We start from the raw sequence: 23487 nt of genomic DNA on the forward strand, positions 1-23487 counted from the left end.
TGTGTGTGTGTGTGTGTGTGTGTGTGTGTGTGATTTTGTGGTTTTTTTGAAAAAAGATTTATTTGTTTTATGTGAGTACAAGACACACCAGAAGAGGGTTTCAGATCCCATTACAGATGATTATGAACCACTATGTGGTTGCTGGGGATTGAACTCAATGTCTGGAAAGCAGTGCTCTTAACAGCTGAGCCATCTCTCCAGCCCCCAAGTCCTGAGGTTTTTAAGAAACAAAAACCAAAAACGTAGATTTCCCTGTAATATTATAGACAAGCTGGGTACAGTAGTTATAGCTACTCAGGAACCCAGTAATTTAGAGACCACCCGGACTTCATAATGAGACCTGGACACAAAATCCAATAAGGTTAAAGAAAAGTAAAAAAGAGGGTCAGAATTCCTCTTGTGACAGAAACTCAGGCTTATGTAGAAATTTACTGCCTTTGACTCAAATTTTGACCTTGTGCCTTCAGAGAAACTTGGCTACGATAAGCTGAAGGTCTGTATAAACATCACAGAGATGAAGTCCCTAGAAGACATTTCATGTGTATATTCTTGGTATGCAAATTGACCCTGTTACTATTATATTTCTTTGTAGCTGATGAGAATGTACCAGCGAAGATTCTATCTTATAACCGTGCCAATCGAGCTGTTGCGATTCTTTGTAACCACCAGAGGGCGCCACCAAAGACCTTTGAGAAGTCAATGATGAACTTGCAGTCTAAGGTATGGAGAATTCAAAGGTGGGGTAACTAAGGAAGTCATGTGTGATAGCTTCTGAAAATGAGAGGTTTCTGGAATCTGAACTAGTGTGGCCTGGGCTAACAGCAGGCTAATCTGGGTCTGTTTTGAAAGAAAGATTCTTTGTACAGATAACAGATGGAAATAATTTGATAGTATCATAGTGTTTGTTTTTTCCTAAAATATTTGTGCTAGAGACACAAGTTCTGTATGAACCACTTTCTGTTTTGAAGTGCTAACTTTGATGTACCACTGAATTGCTAATTGTTGTCCCAGTTATACTTAAGGAAAACAAAAATAAGAGTGCAGTTTCATGGTAGAATGTTTACCTTATGTGCAGCAGGCTCCGGGCTCCATCCCTAGCATGACAAAAATAAAGTCTCAGTGCTTTGGCTAAGAAACATGACAAGAAGATACACCTTAGTGCCAGAACCTACCTTTGCTTGTCTACCGTACGTGAAGCCCGGTTTTGATACCCAAAGCAGAAGCAGAGGAAGGGAGAGGAATCCTATTAGATTGTTTGACATTTAAAAGATGGTGAAGCAATGGCATTTAATTCCCTCCTGATCCTAGAAGAACTGCTCACATCTGTCGATGTGTGTCAGAGTCATGCCCTCTTGGGAAAGACTGACACTGGAACAAGTTGGTGTTGTGGAACTGCTGTGCCGTCTAACCCACAGTGAATGGATTTCATGTTAAAACAGACACACGGGGGCTGGTGAGATGGCTCAGTGGTTAAGAGCACTGACTGCTCTTCCAGAGGTCATGAGTTCAAATCCCAGCAACCACATGGTGGCTCACAACCATCCATAATGAGATCTGATGCCCTCATATGGGTGTCTGAAGACAGCTACAGTGTATTTACATAAAATAAATAAATAAATTCTTAAAAAAAAAAACAGACACACGGGGTTACATTGGAACACCTTATAATTAAATACACACAGTCTGTAGCATAGGAATAAAGATCCTCATTTAAGATCTTGAGGTGGTCCTAATAATTATAAAGTTTAAGACAGTGATAAGAAAAGTGACATTTCAAGAGTTCTACAACACTGTAATGCATAACAGGAAAGTATTCAACATCTGTTGGCAATAGTCACAGGACAAGTTATATTTCTTTGGGTTCTTGCCCACAGTTAATTAAAGAGGAAATAATAAATGTCAACTAGAGAGTAGCCAAAGTACAGATACATGATTTTCATCCAAATTTTTGGAATTCTATACTTGGACAATTTACTTTTAGAAACTGCTTTGCAGTGAAACTTAACACATATTTTCAGGCTCAGAATGTTCTCCTCCTATTGAGATTTCTGCAAGATGAGAACACAGGCATAATGTATATTAATCTAAAACTACAATCTAGAGGCTTTGATACAGCCGGCCTGAAGGGATCTCCAGATCCACAGTGAGTGACTATCGATTACAGACCTCTCTAATCTGTGCATAGGGTCAGCAAGCTAAGAACCCCACAGACAGCCCATTTTAGTATATGCCTTTGCTTTGCCCCTGTTAGATGGAGATCCTCTGATACTGCTTACTTTCCTCATGTGTTGTCATTCAAAGCCCAGAATAAATAAAGTATGAGTATCAGGTGCTGTTTACCCAGTTCAGGAGACCCTTCTGGAGAATGAGGAGGTCATTTGTTGCTCTTATTCTGGAACCACTGTTTGAGCAGCTCAGGCTTCCTGCCAAAGAAGCCCTCCAAGTGTAGGAACCTTCTCCTGTGTGCCCACAAAGTAAACACACACCCAGTTGCCTAGTCAGTCAATGGAGTCTTTGAGAGAATTTGACATAGCTTGCCAGTTTAGCGCTCATAGAAATGGTTAAGACTGGTTTGCTGCATTTCTAGCATCTGCCTGGTGGTGGCTCCAATAATGCTTTTGTGTGCAAAGTCAGTTCCAGTAACTTTTTTGAACAACATAGATATTGGAAGGAAGCCACTAACAGTAAACATTAAATTATTCTCTCACAATGGTGAATTGTTTCTAATCTTGGGCTGCATTTTATGTGGTTTTTTTTTTTTTTTTTTTTTCCTGGCAGGGTAGAGGGTGCCAACGGGTGTGGTATTTGTCTAACAAATTTTAGGCTCAGTCAACAACAACCCAATGTGTGTAAGTCAACATGTATTTACTCTGGGATATTCTCTTGACCTCATAGGTCATCAGGGTGATCACAGGGATGGGATTCTTTGAATCCAGCAGCACAAACTCACCAGCATCAGCTCTAGTATCATTATACTGCTGTTTCTAAGCAACGCCCAAAGCAGAACTTAGGTTTCCAAGGGTTCAACAAGCAGGAAAGGATGATGGAAGTGTTCTGTCTTTTCCTTGTAGATATAAATTCCATAAGATTTCCTTTGTGGAGGGAATGATGACTAATTTTCTTCTCACTTTAGACTTTTCTACTTTCTAAAATAATAAGCCAACTTGAGGCAATTCCTAGTTGATGCTACTTGCCAGTTTTAGTTTCCTGGGACATCCTCTTTAGTATCCTTTCCCAGAGCTGTCAGTTCTCTCCCAGATTTGGCAGACCATGGGAAATGATCTGGGCTTGCTTAGTACATATGTGTATCTCCTATGGTCGTCTCAGAAGGAATGCTAAAGGCCAGGAATGGTGATCCACACCTATAATCCCAACATTTAAGAGTCAGGGGCAGGCAGATCTCTGTGAGTTTAAGGCCACCTTGATCTACATAGTAAGTTCTAGTCCAGCCAAGGCTACATAGTCAGACCCTGTCTCTTTCTGACTGACTGACTGACTGACTGACTGACTGACTGACTGACTGACTGACAAAAGAATACTAAAGCCTGGCATAGGATTAATTTGAAAACAATTGTCATCTGGGTCCTCCTCTCTGTTTTCTAAAGCCAGAGTGTTTTCCTAAAAGATTACAATCAGATTTACAGGTTACTCTTATAGAACCTTATATTGTTTAAAGTTCACTGAAGAACGTAAGTGAGCAGCAGACAGCAGCTGGATTGATTTCTGCCGTCGCTGTCCATTGTTGTTGTTTTCATAAAGCCTTTTTGTACTAGAAAACACTTGACAGCTCCCAGTTTTACGTTTTATGTCATTCCTAAGTGTACTATTGTTTTTCTTTGTCTAGATTGATGCCAAGAAAGATCAGCTAGCAGAAGCTCGAAGGGACCTGAAAAGTGCTAAGGCTGATGCCAAAGCCATGAAGGACGCAAAGACCAAGAAGTATGTATCTGATACTGTACCAAGGGCTAAGAGAGAGCAGTTGGCAGCATCACTCAGAGGCCTGGGTGTCCTAGCTCAGATAGTCTCATTATGTAGCCTTGGCCATCTTTGACATCACGGTCCTCTTGGCTTCCCAGGATAAACCTCCATTCTCAGCTATTTTTCAAAGGTTTCTTGGGGAAATTTTCCATGATTTCTTTTTCTCCTTTAAGAAGTATGTGAGGGCCGGGCAGTGGTGGCTCATGCCTTTAATCCCAGCACTTGGGAGGCAGAGGCAGGTGGATTTTTATCAGTTAAAGAGTGTGGCCCCTGACCACGGTGATGCCTTATGTCCAACCCCTAAAAAAATATGCAGGAACTTATCCATAGTTAGAGCTGAATATATCATATGGGAATAAGAAAAGGCTGGTATGCAATTACCAGTGACTCTCCCCACGAAGCATCAACTTTTGAGAAAGGCTACTTAAAAGACTGGCCAGGAAGGGGTAATGTGCCTTAGAGGTGGGTACATCTTCTTCTTGGCTAATGAGGTAGATGGCTTAGAGTTTAAGAGCGTGAATTCTCAGGAGGCGGGAGTAGTGACTTAATCCCAGCACTCAGGAAGCAGAGCAGACAGATTTCTGAGTTCAAGGACAGCCAGGGCTACACAGAGAAACCCTGTCTTGAAAAACAGAAAAACAAAAACAAAAACAAAAAAAAAGTATGTGAGGATACTTAATTGTCCTTGTCCAGAGATCATTCTTACTGTATAATGATTCTTCTATTTTTCTTCCCAGGGTAGTAGAATCAAAAAAGAAGGCTGTACAGAGACTAGAGGAGCAGCTGATGAAGCTAGAGGTTCAAGCCACAGATCGAGAGGAGAACAAACAAATTGCTTTGGGGACCTCCAAACTCAATTATCTGGACCCTAGGATCACAGTGGCTTGGTAAGTGTTAGGCCTGTGTAGAGCCCCTCCTGTTGTTTAAGGAAAGGCAGAAAGTCTCTAGGAGTATTGCCAGCTCCCTCATGTCATGTCTAAGTTCACATTTCTTCCAGGAGAGCCTGCAATTCTGGTTGCTGAGCTCTGTCTACAGTTACAATGGAATATCCTAGGTGCCCCACAGGCACATTAGTGTAGGAGCCCATGCCTGCAGAAGCCAGAGGAGTACATCTGGTACCCTCCTTCCAATTACTCTTCTAATCACAAAGTGACCTGGTCTTGTTAGTGTGTGCCTAAGGCAAAAGCAGAAGTTAGCCTTTACAGCAAACTCAATATTAAGATTGAATCCAGCCGGGCAGTGGTGGCGCACGCCTTTGATCCCAACACTTGGGAGGCAGAGGCAGGTGGATTTCTGAGTTCAAGGCCAGCCTGGTCTACAGAGTGAGTTCCAGAGAAAACCTGTTTCGACACTCCCCCCCCCCCCCAAAAAAAAAAAAAAAAGGCAAAAGCAGGATGATTGACAAAAAAGTTTGAAGCCAAACTGGTTTTAATAAAAAGCACAGCAAAGAATTAAGAACATGGATCCAAGTAACTTACACAGAGGTAGAGACCATTCTACATAGATTCTCTATTGTGTGTAGATACAAAGCTCTCTCCCTCTTTTATTCTTTCATATATACATAGTGCTGCCCCAGTCTCCTTCCTTTTCCTTCTGGGTAGCCAGTCCCATTGTACGTCATCAGACTGCACTAAAGGAAGGGACACTTACCTGGGGACAGCGTTGGAGAACTGGTTCAGTTTATTGGGGAGAACAGCGTTTATTTAAACCTTTGGTGGGTGAGTAGGGGCTATCAAGGAGAGTGTATGTCATTGGCCAGGAGCAGGGTGACAGGGATGCCTCATTTGCATGAGGAAGAAATCCAGGTGCTGCTGAACATGAACTTTTTTAAGGGGAAAGTAATTTAACCTGGCTGCCAGCTACATAACACACCTGGACCCTACTCTTGCTCCAGGCTTGCTTCCCTTCACCCCACACAATAGCATCCAAGCAAGGGGATCATTTCTGAAGATGTTTAATTAGTTCCAGTTGTTGAATTCTAGACCAGAGACCTAGCTTTTTGCTTGTGTTGCTAGGGGTTAACTTTTTCGTGTGTGTGTGTGTGTGTGTGTGTTTGTGTGTGTGTGTGTGTGTGTGTGTGTGTACACTTACTCACACCACAGTGTATATGAGGAGTCTGCTGACAGTTTGGCAAGAGTTGGTAGATTCTCTCCTTCCTTCCATCATGTGGGTCCTGAGGATCATACTTTGGTCTTCAGGCTTGGGGGCAAAGCTTGCTGTTCTGGTTAGGGTTTCTATTGCTGTGATAAAAGACCGTGACCCCAAAAGCAACTTTGGGAAGGTGTTTATTTCAACTTACAGCTCTCTGGTCACACTCCATCATTGAGGAAAGTCAGGGCAGGAACTCAAGACAGGTATATGGAGGCAGGAAATGAAACTGACCACCACAAAGGAATACTGCTTACTAGTATGCTGGGTTGGAACTTCTTAGTTAGTCAAGAAAATGCTCTAGGCAGTTTCCCAATAGGCATTTTCTAGATTTGAGATTCTCTGTCCTGATAAACTGTAGCTGTGTCAAGGTGAACAACAGCAGGTCACCCACAGAGGCATGTCGTCATTCCCTGGATTAACTGTTGAGAAGCAGTGTGATGATGGTCAAAAGTATGGTCTTCAGACCAAACTGCATAGTAAAATTCCAGCTGCACTTTCTAGTGACATGAAGACACTATTTTTTACAATCTCTGCATGGTTGTAGTTTAAAGTCTACCTTTTTTGTTTGTATGTCAAAGTAGTAACACCTACTTTAGAAATCTGTTGAGATAAAAAAAATGAGACGATAAAATAAAGTCCTTTGAATATTTTGGTGTACCAGAAAACTCTGGACTCCTGCTGTGGGCTGTCATTGAGCTAGACTAAGCTCCTTTACTGTCTCCACATTTGTTGATTTGGTTTTTTTTTTTTTTTTTTTTTGTTCTTTTTCAGGTGCAAAAAATGGGGGGTCCCAATTGAGAAGATTTACAACAAAACCCAGAGGGAGAAGTTTGCTTGGGCCATTGATATGACTGATGAGGACTACGAGTTTTGACCAGTCTCGGCTGGGGTTCTGTGAAAAGGAACAGTGTGGTTTGGGGAAGATGGATAAACTGAGCCTCACTTGCCCTCACCCGAGGGAGAGGCCACAAGTCTTAACAAACCAACATCTTTGCAAAAAGATAGACCTGGAGATACTATAAGGGAGAGCTGAGCCAGTTGTCCTATGGACAACTTATTTAAAAATATTTCAGATATCAAAATTCTAGCTGTATGATTTGTTTTGAATTTTGTTTTTATTTTCAAGAGAGCAAGTGGATGGGAATTTGTCAGCATCCTGCCAGGCAAATTCAGTTTTGCTGCAATGTTTGGATTCTCTCAGCTACTGTATGCGAAGTCTGATTATATTGGTGCGTTTTTACAGTTAGGGTTTTGCAATAACTTCTATATTTTAATAGAAACGAATTCCTAAACTCCCTCCTCTCCCCTATTTCAGGAATTTAAAATTAAGTAGAACAAAACAAAAACCCAGCGCACCTATTACAGCTGTCATTCTATCGTCATGGGAATCAGTTTTCATTAAACTTGAAGCAGTTGTGACATCGGCAGTGTTTTGGTTCAGACACCTATTCACAGAAAAGCATGATGGGAAAATATTTCCTGACTTGAGTGTTCCTTTTTAAATGTGAATTTTTATTTCGTTTTAATTATTTTAAAATATTTAAGCCTTCTTCTTGATCTTAAAGATCGTGTAGCTTGGGGTTGGGGAGGGATGAAGGGCGAGTGAGTCTAAGGATAATGAAATAATCAGTGACTGAAACCATTTTCCCATCATCCTTTGTTCTGACCATTCTTTGTACCCTTTAAGAGATCCATCTTTTTCTTTGGAAACCCCAGTCTTTCATTTGAAAGATTTTATTGTATAAAAACTTCCACAGGTCAATAAATTTAGAGGAAAGCGAGCATTTGGTCCAAGAAAAACAAAAACAAAACAAAAAGGAAAAATAATCAAGATTTTAGGGCTTTTATTTTTTCTTTTGTAATTGTGTAAAAAATGGAAAAAAAACCATAAAAAGGAAAATTTTAATGTGAAGACATTTTTTTTTTGCTATAATCATTAGTTTTAGAGGCATTGTTAGTTTAGTGTGTGTGCAGAGTCCATTCCCACATCTTTCCTCAAGTATCTTCTATTTTTATCATGAATTCCCTTTTAATCAACTGTAGGTTATTTAAAATAAACTCCTACAACTTAACGGAAACTTAGCGTCTGCCTCTTTGTGAATGAGGCCCCAGGCCAGAGTAAAGGCTCGGGGGCTGAGATTTACTGCAGTACGTGGTCCATTCATTCAGGTCAGCAAGGGTTGGTCCCTCCCAGTGGCAAGATGGTATGGAGCTTGACCTGGAAGTACATCTGTCCTGATGTGGAGTAAAGAGTATCAAAGTCTCCATCCCTAAAGATAGGCCCAGAAAGCAAGGGAATGCATGGTAAACCACTGTGAGCAGTGCTGGTTGAGCAAGACGGCCTTTTTTATTTGGGAAACAACATGGACTGAACAGAAACAGAATAGCTTTCTTATATGATGAAGCCTCCAGGCTGTACTGAGTACCATATCTCAGAAACCTCTCAGATGGAATGAAGACTCTTCGTTGATTTGTTGAAGGAGTTAACTGGTAACTGTAACCAACCCAGAGCTCTGGATATCCCAAAGTAACCATAATACCTACCAAGTGTTCTTTCTGTTACCCTAAGTCTGAAATTCAAGATGAAAAGGTGAACTCCAGGCTAAAGGGAAGGTCTGAATGGGTCACTAATTGAAGGGCCCACATCTGAGCTTGCTGGCATAAGCAGTCTATTCAGAACCACCTTCCTTAATAGTTGTCACTGATGCTGAGGCCACAGCAGCAAACTCTTGGTTCCTTGAAGCTTGAACTTTTCATTGGTCATTGAAGGCAGCACTTACTCCCAGGAATAAAGTATAACTATCACTGTTTGGAACCAAGAACATTATAGCTAGGTGTTTTTGAATTATGTAGTGTTGAGTTAGCTAGATGGAATGGTAAAATAGGAGGTAGCTGGTAAGAAATAAACCTTAGTTTTGGGACCTGATAACAACTAGGTTGCCAACACTAGACAGATATAGAGCAGGAAGTAGTGCCTACCTCTGGTAATCCCCACCTGCTAGGTCTTACTGATAACATGAAGAGCAAGTATGTGCTGCTCAAGATGATACAGCAAATAGCAAAGTACATTCCAGGCAGTGGTGGCAGGAAAGCCACAGGGCAGGCATCTCAGTTGATCCTGACTGGGACTGAGAAGAGGCTGCAAAGATTGGGGCAGCAGTGGGCTATGGGGGAGCTGATGAGTAGGTAGAAGTCTATAAGGCTCTAAAAGATGCTTGCACTTGGAGAATGGGAGTAAACCTGTCATCCTTGATGACCTAGCACATCTCAATTCCAACCCATATGCAGGAGCAGAAGCCAAATGGGCAGCATCTGAGAAATCCTTTTCTGTGGGCGGGGCAGGGAGGTGCTTCTATGTGGAATCCAAGCTACACATCCCCCACACTCTTGCCATCTATGCAGCAAGTGTACTGTCCCTTCCAGAAGCTGGGACCTAATGACTGACAATTGACAACCCCCAACCTTTCCAGCCACCACCTCTCTTCCCCTAGTACCTGCCATGCATGAGTCACCCACTGCACCCAGTATCTACCTCAGTGCCCTCCCTGAATTCTAACCCTGGTCACCAACCAAGCAACTAGGAGAGAAATGCAGTCTTCATTCACCATCTTGTTTAAGCTGTTTTGGGGTAGAATTGCATGCTGTTACTTTACATGTCATAAATCCAACATTCTAATCAGTGATTTTTCGTAACTACTGACCAGTTCATCCATCCATCATCATGGGTCAGCTTTAGATCACTTCATCCCTCATACCCATTTGCAGCTAGTCTGCACTCCCGTATGTATCCTCCACTGGTCTCTCTTACCTTTTTTCTCTAAAAATGTCTTACGGACATTTTATTTGAAAGGACTCATAGTATATGACCACTCCTAAAAATGCCTCTCTGGCTGCTATAATGTTTCCCAGTTTTTCCTATTTCTGTCAGGCTGTTTGTTGCTGAGACACCTTTAATGCAAGGTCTTTGGCTGCCATAGTTCTCTTATTTAGCCTAGTGCCACTCACACTCCTGAGCTCTGCACGCACTGTCAGCCACACACTTGCAGGATATCCACAGAAACCTCTGGAGGACAGCTCAGGATTTGCTATTCTAAGCCTGTTGTGGCCTGGGTTTCCTGTGTGTAAAGCACTACATTCACTGAAGCAGGTAGTCTCAGCCTTTGGTTCCTTTCTTCCAATCTCATGTCTAGTAATTTGTCAACTTAGAAATTCTTTCCTAAATACTAATGCTGCATATAGGCATTTTCACAATTTTTAAAATTTCTTAAATTTTTTAAACACTTCTTTTAGGAAAAAACTGACTTTATTTCAGCCCTTGCAAATCCCTCTATAATAAGACATTTTCAACTTGTTTTGAACAAAAAAGCGCTTCTTGGAGAACACATTACCCTGAAGTGACCTCACTCAAGCGAGTTTTGGATGCTTATAAGCAGTCCCCTGACAAATCAGTACATGGGGAGGGAGAAGAGATTTAACAGACTTTTCCCACAACCCCAAGTAAACAGCCTCTTTGAAGTTACTATATAGATTTTTTAGGTTAAATAATTATGCTGTACGTATTTTTAAAAATCTTTCAGAAAAACATTTATGGAAAACAAGTGATCATTGCAGAAGCTGGGGCTACTAGTGGTGTAGGCCAGAGGTAGGAGGACCCTTGGCCCTGGGGTCTGCCTCTAACACCATAAAACCACCATCACCAAAACCCTCAATGTAATTAACTCCCAAAGTTGGATGGAGGCTTACTGCACTTAGTGCCTTGTCCTTACATTTGAGAGTCCTTATGTTTAAAACAATGCAGTGATTATCAACCTTAGCACGTATCTGTGGAAGATATGTATTGTTAAGGCAATTATGCTTAAAGTCCCCAGTGGCAGCAGACCCACCCTGTATATTGTATGTGTAGAAGTTACAAGGAGTGTATTTTTCAAACTCAAACTTCCTATGTAAGATGGGTGCATCTTGGGGCTAGATGCTTCAGTGATTAAGAACACTTGTTACTCTTGCAGAGGATTGGTGTGTTTGGAGCCTAACACCCACATGGTGGCTCACAGCCAACCACGTAACAATTCCAGGTGATCCAATAACTTCTCCTGACCGCTCTACACCAGGCACACAACGGGTGTGCATACATATACACGGGCAAAACACTCACACAAAATAATAATAAAAGATTGGGTACAACTTATGTGTAAATTACTATTCAAGAAGACTAGGCTTTCAGAAGCAGTGAGGGCAATGTGTTTTGATAACACTGGATGGTTCTCCATGTGGTTCTCTCATGGTGAAAAAAGACTCAAAGATTCATGCAAAGTTTACTGATAGGACTGAATGCAGGGAATCAATATTTATAAATAAATGTTTTCAGTAATGCTATTCAGAGTATACATGTGTCACTGAATGAATACCTGGAATTTTAATCATTCATTGTTAAACCTTTGTACTCCCTTTGTAGAAATGCTCCACAAAATTCCTTGGGGTGACCTTATTGTGAAAGGAGTAGTTACCTCATTTGGAGAGGCTGTAATTAATAAATACACAGCAGCACTCACTTTGTTCTCTCCCCACAATCACTTAAGAATCTAGATAAGGCCCTTCTTGCTCCCTGTGTCCATGTTAGACTGAGCATGGCCTGTAGACATTTCTGTAGCCACTTCTGGAACAGGCTTGATGTGTTCCTGCCCTGCTAACTGAGATCCTCTAGAAGGCACAGTAGGATGTGTGCTGGAAGAAAGGGTGGGAGAGTAAAAGCAAGTCCACTCTGGTCTCAGTTTTCCCTCTTTCTTCAGTACCACATGCTTGACCTCAGTGAAACAATCATTGTACCTGCTGTTCCTGGCTGAAGAGAGCCAACAGGAATAATCAGCAGTGAGGCAGCCAGGGCTGTGGACAGAAGTAGTTGGGAACTGTTGGGACAGGTGTGATTTATGTGGTTTTTGTTTTACAAGAGAATTTCTCTGTGTACCCTTGGCTGTCCTGGAAGTTGCTCTGCAGACCAGGCTGGCCTCAAACTCATAAAGATCCGCCTGCCTCTGCCTCCCAAGTGCTTGGATTAAAGGTGTGTGCCACCACCACCCGGCAGGTATAATTTTTAACTTGAGTAAAAACAAACAAAAAACAAATAAACAAAAACCCTAAAGTTCCTTTAAGGGACTGAGAATGCAACCTCCATAAGGAAAGGGCCAGGAGGTTATGATGTCAGAAGAGGTGGAGCCATAGATAGGTTTGCAGGTCAGTACAAGGGCCTATACTGCAGGTTCCCTGAGGTGTAAGTGCATGCTGACTGTACAGCTAACAGTAGAGGAAATAAGGAACAGAACACAGCTTGATGAATGGATTAACCAGACACTTCAAGCCTAAGTCTTTGTCTTCCTCTGTGAATGGAACGTCACTATGCTTTTAAATTATGACTTCTATAGTCATTATATGGAACAAATTAAAAGTGTGTTAGCACTTAGTGCTAGCCTGCTAGGAATACCCTCTATTATTTTAATCAAATACATAGCCATGTGAGAATCTTTTACAATTTAATTCCAGGAAAATTTTATCCCCTTTCCAAAGAACTAGCTACCAAACATTGAGAGTTCATACTTTAGCTACTATAAAGCTCAGTGACACTTGCTTCTCAATTACAGCAGCGTGATCACCATTTCAACCATACCATGACTGCTCACATCTCCCATTTCAACAACACAGCATTTTTGTCCTTTTCTGTTTAAGAGCTCTCTACTTTTATTAAAGAGCTTGGTGTAGTGGTACCCTCTGGATGTCTCAATTCTTGGGAGGCTGGGGAGGCCTCAAGTTTATAAGGCCAGCCAGGGTTATACAAGTGAGACCATACCTCAAGAAAAATGCAATGAACATAGCAGTGTGTCTGCTTCCCATTCAAAGAAAGACTTGTCATCACTTGTGGAAGAAGTGTAAATAGAAATCCAGCTGCCAGTCCCTAAGATCACAAAGAGCCATGAGGCTGAGGTTGAACTTCTTTGCAGAACAATGAACATCCATTTCAGGATAGTACTGAACAACACAATTCCCTGGAACTTGGCAGAGGCTGTTCCCATTCCTATTTCCTTCCTGTTCCTTCCACAATGATGACCTTAGGGCTGCTCCCTAAAACACATTCTACCCACTAACCTATCAGAGACAGCACCCTAAAACAAATTCCAATCTAGCCAGGAAGCATAGTAGCTCACACTTGTAAGCCCAGCCAGACTGAGTGGCAGAGCTAGGAGAATTGCTAAATTCAAGACTAGCCTGGGCTACCCAGCTTTGACAAACATGCACAAAATAACTAAAAACAGGTGCTTGCTGCTAAACCTAATGGCATGAGTTCTATCTCTAGGACCCACATGGTAACAGTGAATAAAGAAGCTCTATATATTCACAATGTGCTTACCACTGTTCTAAGTAGTTATTAAATACAATGTCTGTGAGATCAAGTCCACAGGCCACAGGGGCAGTTGAGCAGTCTCTCCTTGACTCCAGGCACAGGCTTGGTATAAACTAAGGCATGAGGAAGTCAGAGTGTTTCCTGAAATCAGCACCAATCTGGGCTAGTCTGAGTGATGTCACAGGCATGTGCCTTGTGTGGGTGCTAGGGCACCTCCCAGACGGCACAAATTTATATACATCACCAGTGACACCTACGCACCCTTATATATGCTGAGCTGGGGGAAGCCCATACTGGCTACACCCTGTGTGTGCCCTACTTTTCCCAAAGTTCCTTTGGTGGAAGGAGACACCTAAAGCCTGGGAAGCTAATAAGAGGAAATGAGGCTCTGTTCCCCAATTACAGGCCTGGCAAACAAATTGCTGTTGGAAAATTCATGGAGCCCCTGGGGGTGGGGGACGGGTCTTGTTACAGACACAAAAGCAAAAAAGATTTGGGCTGAACACAAGGAAGCTCCCAGAAAATAGATTTTTAAAGCATACTGCAGCTTCTAGGCTGCTGGGGTTGGCACAGAAAAGTCAACGATGATTATAACATTTTAAGAGGGTGCCTCCTGAGAGAACCGGCAAGACCAGGCAGGCAGGGAAGGCCCTGTTCAGCCCCATCTGCCCTCTCTGTCTGATCATCCTGGCTGGCCATTCATTCTCCTTCATTGAGTAAAAACCCCAGGGCCTTTGTACATGCTGTTATTCCTGTTACTGCCTTTCCTCCAGCCCACCCTTCAAAATGCGTATGTCCATCTTTTTACATCATTTGGTCTCTCTTGAAGTTCTACAGACATGGACATACCTCTTCTTACTTACTGATTGGCCAGCTAGCGAATGCCACCAGGATCACCTCTCACCCACTGGGCTCTCTTGCAGAATAGAAACACATAGACTCGGGTTCCCACTTATTGTGTAGTCTCACTTCAAGTTGTGGGGCTCTGAAACCTTGATTAGGAGATAATTATGATCATGAGTTGTGCAAGCCAAGGTCAATTCCAATTTCCTCCTACATTAGAGGCCTGTCACTAGGTGGCAGTCAGTCTATCTCAACCACCCAATCCCTTAGGACAAAGTTCCTAAGTTTAGTAGTATACTGAATTCTGACTTTCTTGAGGACCACCCTCAAGGGAAACAGAACATCTGTCACCATTTCAGCCTAGCAAAGCTGAAGGTGGCCCAGCTGGGTGGACTGTCTAAACTCATACATTCACAAATTCTAGTCTCAGGAATCCCAGGGAAGCTTTTCTGCAAGCTGGATGCTGTGTGAGATTTCTCACCTCTGACAGGCAGAGAGCTGTCCAGAGCTGCATGGTAGCTGTCCACTGGTCAGACAGCAGGATCAAGGGGTGCCCTCGGGTTTACCCGTGCTGTTCAGAGAACGGCTTTTGGAAGATTGATTTTAAGTCATTGAACAGTCACAGACAGCTGTCTTGTCTGGAGAATAAAAAGTCATTGGTAAGAGATGAGGCAGGAGAGGCAGGGGAAGGCAAGACAGCACTGCTGGGCCACGAAGCTGTGCCGATTTGAACCTCAGTGGGAATTGACGTACATAACTGCAAGGATTTATTTTCATTTTAGTGGTAAATTCTGAAGCACAGATGCAGGCAAGACCAAGAGGATAGTGTGCACAGAGAGAAGATGGGGCCAGAGGATCCTGGGTAGAGTGGAGAGAGCCCCAAAGGCAGGAGGGAAGAGCCTCAGTGGATTACCTAGGGGTGAGGCAGAGAAGAAAAAGAGGTTCCCGGCAAGGTGTGGGGCCTTCCAAACTCAGGAGTTTACTGCCATTTAGAGAAGGTGCAGCCGGTGAAAGGAGCCACGTGATGAGGATGGCAAGGCTGTGGCGCAGATAACGAGATGCCTGGGCCGGGAGGTCAGGGGAGATCCAGGATTGGCATCACCTGTGTCTGCGCAGAGGGGACGCCACCTGGCCCAGCACTGAGTCCAGAGGAAAACAAGGCTGAGGAAAAACCAGAGCTTCCGAGACTATCCGCAGGTAGGGTGCGGGCGGAGCGAGAGGAGGGCAGCGGCCCACGCGAGAGGCCTCGAAGGCCACCGGGCCTGCGTCCGAGGGTCTGAGGGCCCATCCCACACCTTCAGGGCCTCCTCCCGAGACAACACCGTCGAAGGCCACCCTAGGACCGGTCTGCTCAAGCCCTCGCAAGAGACGTCTGCGGAGAGGGGCGTGGCAGGCGCACTGTCACTCACGGCGCTCTGGCCAATCCACGGGTGCGCCCCTCCCCAGAGAGGGTGCGCGGAGGGCCCGCCCCCGCCGCCACCGCGGGTGTGAGGCGGCCAGCCTGGCGCGGCTCCCTCCGCCAGGAAGCCTGCCCAGGTAACCGGGTTCGGCGGGAGGGCCGGGGGTCGCGCGGCACTCTCACTCCCTGGGAGGCGTGCACACTGCCGCGGGGCCCGTGTGGGACGGAGGCCCGTGCGCGCGTCTGCCTGACGGGCCGCAGCCTGTGGGCGGGGTTGCGTGCGTGACGGGCGGCTGTGCCCCGCGTCGTGTCAGGCCTGCGCGGGGAAAGCTCTGTCGGACCCAGGCGTATGGGTCCGCCTGCTGCGGCCTGCCCCGGGTCGCGGGGCGCAGGCGCGACGGTGGGCGGGGGTCGTCCCCAGGAGCGCCTTTGTTCCCGGCGCGCTGAGGGAGGAGCCTCGCTTCGCCCCGCCCCCGCGCTCAGTCCCGCCCCGCGTCCGCCCGCAGGAGCTGCCACCGGGTCCCGCTCGCCTCCGGAGCCGCCGCCTCCGCCTCCGCCTCCGCCTCCGCCTCCGCCGCCCCAGGCCCGCCGGCTTGCGTCGCCGAGATCGCTGCAGCATGGCGGGCGTCGGGACCCCCTGCGCCAACGGCTGCGGGCCCGGCGCGCCCTCCGAAGCCGAGGTGCTGCACCTCTGCCGCAACCTCGAGGTGGGCACCGTCATGACTTTGTTCTACTCCAAGAAGTCGCAGCGGCCCGAACGGAAGACCTTCCAGGTCAAGTTGGAGACGCGCCAGATCACATGGAGCCGCGGCGCGGACAAAATCGAGGGGTCCAGTAAGTGCACCCCAGTCCGGCCTGCCTCGCGCCTGCCCGCCTCCCAAACACTTGGGCAAACTTTCGGGCCTCGCGCCTGGCGCCCCGTCTCCGCCCAGTCCCTGGTGGTCACTCTGGGGCGAGTGGGGGGGCATCCGGGTCTTGGATCACCTGATAGGACACCCCCTCCCCCAGCAGAGGGGAGTGTTCCAGGCACTTTGCCCTGAGGCCTAAAAGTCCTCACTGTTTGGACAAGTGGGATTCTGGCCCCTAGAATCGGGCGGCTCTCAGCGACTGTGAGGGGGAGCCAAGGCAGGAACCTCCTCATCCAACCTGAGAACCTGGGGAACCGACGAGACCTTCCTGCCCGCTTCCATTTCTCCGGAGAGTGCTGTCTGTGAAAACTCTTGAGAGCTCCGGGATGGGCTTATTGGCACAAGAACCTTTGGAATCCTCATGTAGAACTTAGGCAGATGTGGGGTAGGGCTGGTTTGGAGCATAGCGGGCCTAATCGTCTCCCTCTTAGAGGTAGGGAAGAACGTGGTCCTTTGGGAGGGTACAAAAGCTAAAACAGTGGCTGCTTTTATTTTTTTTTCCCGTGGATGCTTTTTTTTTTTTTTTTTTTTTTTTTTTTGACCCAAATCTGAGTTTTGGAGGTCCATGTTGATAGGCAGATGTCCAAAGTCAGAGCCAGGGTTCCTGGTAGAACTACCAGGCTCCTTTGCTCTTACAGCATATAACAAGGAGCTTGTGTTCAGAAAGGTTCCCCGGCCTTGGGGTTCTCCTCTCCAGAGCTGACAGCCAGTTTGAGGTCCAGCCCTTTGTGTTGGATGTTCTAGTGACCACAGGGTAGCCCAGAGTTGCCCTCGTGGTTTCCTGTCTTAGCCTTCCAAAACCTGAGTTTGGTGGGTTTACACAGGTCCTGGTGGGAGTAGTGAATAATGGGTTTTGAGAAACCTCAGTTCTTTCTGATAGTCATTTTCCTTGGTGTGAGGCTGGATGGGTACTCAGCTCTGGCCTTCCAGTTGAGGACATGATGTATTTGCAGCTCCAGGCTTTGAGATGTTTCTTGCAAGAACCCCCAAAGAGATGATGGTTGAAGAGACCTAGCCTCAGAACCAGGTCTGTGTTAGAGAAGGCGGTGGTGTCAGGAAGTAAGGTCCCACAGATCTTCCTGGGTACATGTGTAGATGGGTGAGGAGATGAGAAGGAAGGAAGGTTTTTGTGGTAAGGCAGCCATCCTCAACTTCAGGTCTGACAGAGCTGCCAAACAGAATTGGCTCTTAACCATCATCGGTGGCCATCAGCCCTGACCTCCACTGGAGGAACATTTCAGTGATTTTCAATGTTGGGGGATGGTACTGCAGACAGTTCCGCTAGTCCTGAGAACATCACTCAGACATCAGGTTGCGGGCATGGCATTTTACATTTGTAGTATTTCCTGTGTTTAAGTGGTGGCATTAGTTCCCTGGTAGCTAGCTCTTGGCAACAGCTGCATCGTAAACCATGTGTATTACCAGTAGGCAGTATGTGTAGTCCAATGGTGGAAAACAGGCATGCCTTTGAAGCCAGTATGGTAGTTGTATGTCACCCAGGCAGGTGCTTTCCTTCTCTGAGCCTTGGTTTCTCTGTAAGTTAGTAGATGTGTAGTTATTATAAATGGTCACTTTTGGAAGTGAGATAGTTGGTGTAAAGTAAGCAGACTAAATATGTAATAGATGTTAGCGGAGACATTGCAGATGTTTAAGAACCAGTTATTAGTAGCAGTAGCTATGGTAGATGCTTGTCCTCCTAGACCCTGGGATGGGCGTTCTGAGGGAGGCTGTTAAGAGAAAGAAAGGGCTTGGAGGGATGGCTGAGAGAGGTCACATTCTCCCTAACTCATTGCTCAGTGAAAAAGAGGAAACAGTCTTATTATCATTTACCCATCCATTCACCCATCATGTAGAACGTGTTTCTGTAGAGAAAGTGTTTATACATTGGATGTCGGTGTGAGTTGGGGCCTGCACAGAAAGAAGGATTTAGAGACATAACCCTCAAGTCCACTTTGTCTCACTCGGGCCTTTGAGGGCAGGAATACAGGGGACATCATCTTCCCAGACCCACAAAGGTCATCCAGACATGCATGTTTTCATTGGGCCTGGCCCTGTGATTTTTGGGGTCCAGAATGAAGGCTGTAGACTAGTCTATGTGGACTTCATACCTTGTGAATAGAGTCCCCCATTGAAGCCCTGCCCCATTTCTGCCCACATGCACCTCACTCTTTGGTGGGTTTCCATTCCTGCAGATTGTGAAAAGGATTGAGTTGTTAGCTGGGTCCCCTACTGTCTGGTCTCTTGTTTGGTTGCCTCAGGTATTTGACTTTTTGCTGATAATCTTATCCCTGCCTAAAACCAGGCCAAAGAGACTACCGCTGCTTGCTCTCAGGGTGCTCATGGATCTGGAGGACAGATTGACTGCCATTTCCTGAATCTTAAGTTCTCTCACTATGGCACTTGTGAAACTAGTTAGCACCTTCTGATGTCTAAGGTATCAGTCTGGCTTGAAAAGTGCTTTGGTGCTGTTTGCTTGTGTGACTGAAGTCGGGCTCGTGTCTGGCATTTATGTTGCAGAATTTAGTGAGTTAAAAGCAGCCATAGACTTCCTGCCCAGTGTTAAACAGGCATTTCACTCTGACTGCATGGCCAACCCTCACAGGACTCTACCCCAGGTTGTATTGGTGGTAGGCCTTGGTCTCATGTTTTCTGTAGCCTTTGTTGCTCCTTGTGAAGAGAAACCTCCATGTTTAGATGGTACTTACAGGCAGAGACCTCCTGAGCATCTGCATCCTAGATGTCCTCTGAGGCTCTGGCTCCATAGCTTTCTGTATATAATGCCTGTAGTGAGATAGCTCAGACCTATCCTTAGCAAGGTTGTCCAGTTAAGGACTACAGTTGGCACAGTAGCTTCAGCTAGCAACTCTAAAGGTCTGCTGTGATTGTGGTGAAGCTTGCAGTATCAAGGGGCTGGCTCTGAGAGTAGGTCCACGGCACCTAAGAGTGTTCTACAGATGTCCTCAAGTATTCCCTTTTACTGGCTCCCAGTGAGAGAACAGCACAAAAGCATGTCTGGATCTCCAGAGCTAGCTATTCCCACCATGTGTTTCCTCTTTGACTATCATTTTTCCAGGGGAAGTCAGACCTCTTATTGTTTCCTCGGCACCCCAGGCTTGCTTGCTGTGAGAGTTTCCAGGTCCCCCATTCAGGGGGGCTTTGTTTTCTGAACCTGCTTCATAAATGACTAGCAAAGTTGAGCAAACCCAGTACCAGGAAACCCAACACTCCAGCTTCTCCCAGGACTTTGTGTTCAGAAGGGGAGGTCTGCATAGATGCATAGGCTTGAGTTGGAATTTAGAGAACTTGATTACCAGCATTGCTTCAAGTGACCCTTTGGAATTATGGGCATTTATTTGTTCAGTAACATTGTTTGCACACTCCTCACTTGGCTTGTGGAGGAGACAAGTGATGAGAAGAAGGGCTGAGTGCAGAGTGGTAAAGCACTGGGCAGTGAGTGCACACTGTCCCAGCTCGCCTGCACTGTGGCCTCCAACGGGCTACGGATCCTTCGAGTGTCTCATCAGTAGACAATACTGACTTCAAGGTTCCTAATGAGGCTCGGAGGAATGTTTGTGTAAAGTACTTGGCACCAAGGGTGGTGTGGTGAACATGCTTAATGTGTGGAATCTGGCAGGAGAGAAATAGGATGGAGTCTCCAGGAGGGCCAGGTTGGAGGAATAGATGTGTCTGTTGTGGTCAGGGGCTGGTGCCTGGCCACCAAATCCTTTGATGAAGGGCCTGAAGCTGCAGTTCTCAGCAGGGCCTGGATGATCAGGGCTTTCTGCTGTCATGGGCATTGATGTGGAGAGAAGGCAGTTAGCTGCGAGCGGCTGCTTGGACGTCAGGGTTTGTCTCTGAGTTGGTTCAGCGTTTGAGTTGGCCTCTCTGTCTGAATGATAGGAGAGACCCAGTCTTCCAGGAAGTGCTGTGACACAGCCCAGAATGGTTAGGCTACATCCGCTTCTGTAACTCAGAGTATCTCTTTTCACTCTCTCCTTTCCTATGGAACTTGGTTTCAAGGACAGTGTATCCTTACTGAATACACTGGAGGAAGTGGTAGGGCCTGAGGTTATAGAAGCCTGCTGTTGGGTCTTGCTGTTAGGAGACTGACACTCCCCTTCTCTGCTCTCTCATGAGAAGAGGTCAATGTGCACCTCAGGAGAGTCTTTGGAGAGGTGTTGGGGAGAGGACATGAATGTTTTGGTGTACCATGTAGCCATGTGGAGTGCTCCACTGCCTTGGAGGAATCTCTGATAATGACCAGGGATACCTTAGTGTCCTTGGGCAGCTAATCCTACCCTTCTGGTAACTGAGCTGTGAACACTCCAATGTGTGGCTAGAGGCAGTGTGTTCTTGTGACCCTCGGTAAGCTACTTTCTATAAAACAATTCTTAGCCAGGTATGGCAAGTTCAAGGCCATCTTGGCTACATACTGAGTTATATATAGACTAGCCTGGGCTATGAGGCGAGTTCAGTCTTAAAAAACAAAAAGCAAACAAACAAAACCAAACAAAATTCCTCCTCATGGAGTTAATGAAGTAAGATTGCATCTAAGCATAAGAGACTGGAGAAATGGCCAGCAGCACATTTGACGCCTTGAGCCCTTTGTCACGCCTTCCCTCTGCTCTCCTGTTAACAGCAGAGTTCTGCTTTCCCCTAGGGTGTGGCTGGAAGCCGCTGTCTCCTGTATTTGGGTACAGAGAAGGGAAGGATCTGGTGTTTGGATAATGTTCTGGGAGTGCTTGGTGCGTTTTCTCACCCTCCGCCTAGCTCCCCGCTGCCCAGGAAAGCAGTTAATTGTCCCTATTACAGAGATGAGGAAACAAAGGTCCCAGGATGAGGTCATGGAGCATCATAGTTAAGTGTGAAATTTCTGATTTTTGCTATAGTATTGTTTCTCCTACTCTAGGACGTAACAATAAGGTGGAGATCCTTGACCCCTATTCTGTACTCTGGTCACATGTGTTTACCCAGCCCAGGCTTTCGTCAGTGGAAAGCTAGACTCATTGACTGTACACTCTCCAGTCTTGTCCTGGGCATGGTCCTTAAAGAGACGGCTAGGTACCTAGCCTTCCTGGGCCTTCCCCTCCTACAGTGAAGGTACTCTCTGACATGGAGGCCAGAGCACCTCATCCCTGAACTTACCCCTACTAGTTCATGGTAACAGCCTTGCAGTACCTCTATGGGGAAAAGAGGCACAGGGTTCCAGGTGCTCCCAAGAAACACCTTCCTAGGCTTCCCTCACAACAGAGCCTAGTGTACCTTCATCTCTGTGTTTCTATATCCATTCACCAGGTGTTGGGTGGGCCTAGCTGCTGTGTTGGACACCCCTAGATGTACCCTAGAAGCAGGGTTTCTCCTGCTTTTGCCAGTTTATGGTTAGCACTCAACTAGGTTGCCTTCATGTCAGCTTAGCCACTTTCTTTAAAACTAAGGGAGAGGAGAGGCTGGAGAGATGTCTCAGAGGTTAGAGCACTGACTGCTCTTCCAGAGGAACCAGGTTGTGATTCCCAGCACCTATGTGGTGTATCACAATCATCTGTAACCTCAGTCCTAGCAGGAAATCTGATGCCCTCTTCTGGCCTCTGTAGGCACTCATACAGTCATGCATTCAGGCAAATTTTCATACTATAAAATAAAAATAAATCTCAATTAAAAAAGAACTGTGGCTTCCTTGGGCCTCACTGGATCACTGAACAAGCAAGGCACCATGTGTGCTCTGGCTTCTCTGTGGCAAGCACTGTAAAGTCTAGTAGTGAACATACAGTTAGGGCAAAAACAGCCAGACAAATAATTACAGGGTGTGGTGAGTACCCTGAAGGAAACTAGCATGGGCTGCTCTGTCTGAAAGATGGTTGAGGGCATGCTGAAGGGACAAAGGCCTGGACCTCGGACTGGTGGCATAAAGGTTTATTTGTCCTTTATGTTACATACCATTCATCCAAGCACATCACTGTCTTTGGAGAGTGGCCTCAGTGGTCTCGGTCAGGTCTGTAGTGCAGATCTGAACACTGTGGGCAAACTAAGCTAGAGAGGAATTTGGAGTCTGGTGGCTAGAAAGGAAAGGTTTTCTCTGTAAAGCTGGGTACAGTGTGTGTGACCTTCAAGAGACAGCATTTAGACTCCGAGCCCTTCTATAATGTCCCCCTTGTCCTTGCTTGAGCCCCCGAGCATCATCTGTTGTGGCCTTAGTGTTCCTCCTGTAGCCTCAGAATCAGAGCTTCTTACAGCCTCTTATCATGGTTGCTCCCACAGCTCCAGAGAACTGTAAACCCATGCTTTTAGAGGCTTCTAGAGAATCTGCTTGTTGGCCCCCTGAGAGCAAGGCCAGGAGCTGAGTACTGGGAGCTGTGGGAAAAGTTGGTGGGCACCATGGAGTTGATCTCAAGCGTCTCTACTTGCATTCCTGGCTCAGCCCTTGGTGCTCTCATGCTGTCCTTTCAAGAAGAGGTCTGAGGTGGTGCTGGGCTAGCCTTTGAGAGGCTGTCGTGGCTTTGTGCCCGGGCACAAGTATTTGTACTCTACTCTCACCTCTTAGGAACCAGGCCCATCCTGGGGGAAGCAGGGAGGGGCTCCTTTTTATAGCCGCATAGAGGCTTTGTGTATAGGCTCTGCTGCTTCCTTCCGGCTCTTGCCCTTCCCGTGTTGGCCAGAGGCCCTGGCTTCAGCAAAATTCAGGAGTAAATGGGTGAGGCTTTCTCCAGCAAAAGACTGGCATCTCCTCTATTGAGCCCAGGCCTGGCAGAGAGGAGTTAGGTAAACAAGAAAAAGAGACTGGCCCAGTCCTTGATCCTGGGGAGTTTGAAATCCAGAAGCAG

General features: G+C 46.0%; 2 protein-coding genes across 3 annotated transcripts in view; both read left to right on the forward strand.

The window, feature by feature from the left end:
* Nucleotides 1-8207, forward strand: part of Top1 (DNA topoisomerase I) — an 84067-nt gene extending 75860 nt beyond the window's left edge. For both annotated transcript variants that reach the window (XM_034495042.2, XM_076930162.1), the window contains 4 exons: nt 593-720; nt 3845-3939; nt 4716-4865; nt 6901-8207. In XM_034495042.2, the coding sequence (XP_034350933.1) occupies nt 593-720; nt 3845-3939; nt 4716-4865; nt 6901-7003 (476 nt within the window). In that variant the 3' untranslated portion in view covers nt 7004-8207. The remainder of the gene's footprint in view (nt 1-592; nt 721-3844; nt 3940-4715; nt 4866-6900) is intronic.
* A 7580-nt stretch (nt 8208-15787) lies between these two features.
* The window catches only part of Plcg1 (phospholipase C gamma 1), a 32662-nt gene continuing 24962 nt past the window's right edge, over nt 15788-23487 (forward strand). Inside the window, exons 1-2 of the mRNA XM_034494886.2 lie at nt 15788-15898; nt 16268-16595. Of these exons, the coding sequence (XP_034350777.1) occupies nt 16379-16595 (217 nt within the window). The 5' untranslated portion in view covers nt 15788-15898; nt 16268-16378. The remainder of the gene's footprint in view (nt 15899-16267; nt 16596-23487) is intronic.

Source organism: Arvicanthis niloticus, chromosome 2 (genome assembly GCF_011762505.2).
Source record: "Arvicanthis niloticus isolate mArvNil1 chromosome 2, mArvNil1.pat.X, whole genome shotgun sequence".
NCBI classification, from domain to species: Eukaryota; Metazoa; Chordata; class Mammalia; order Rodentia; family Muridae; genus Arvicanthis; species Arvicanthis niloticus.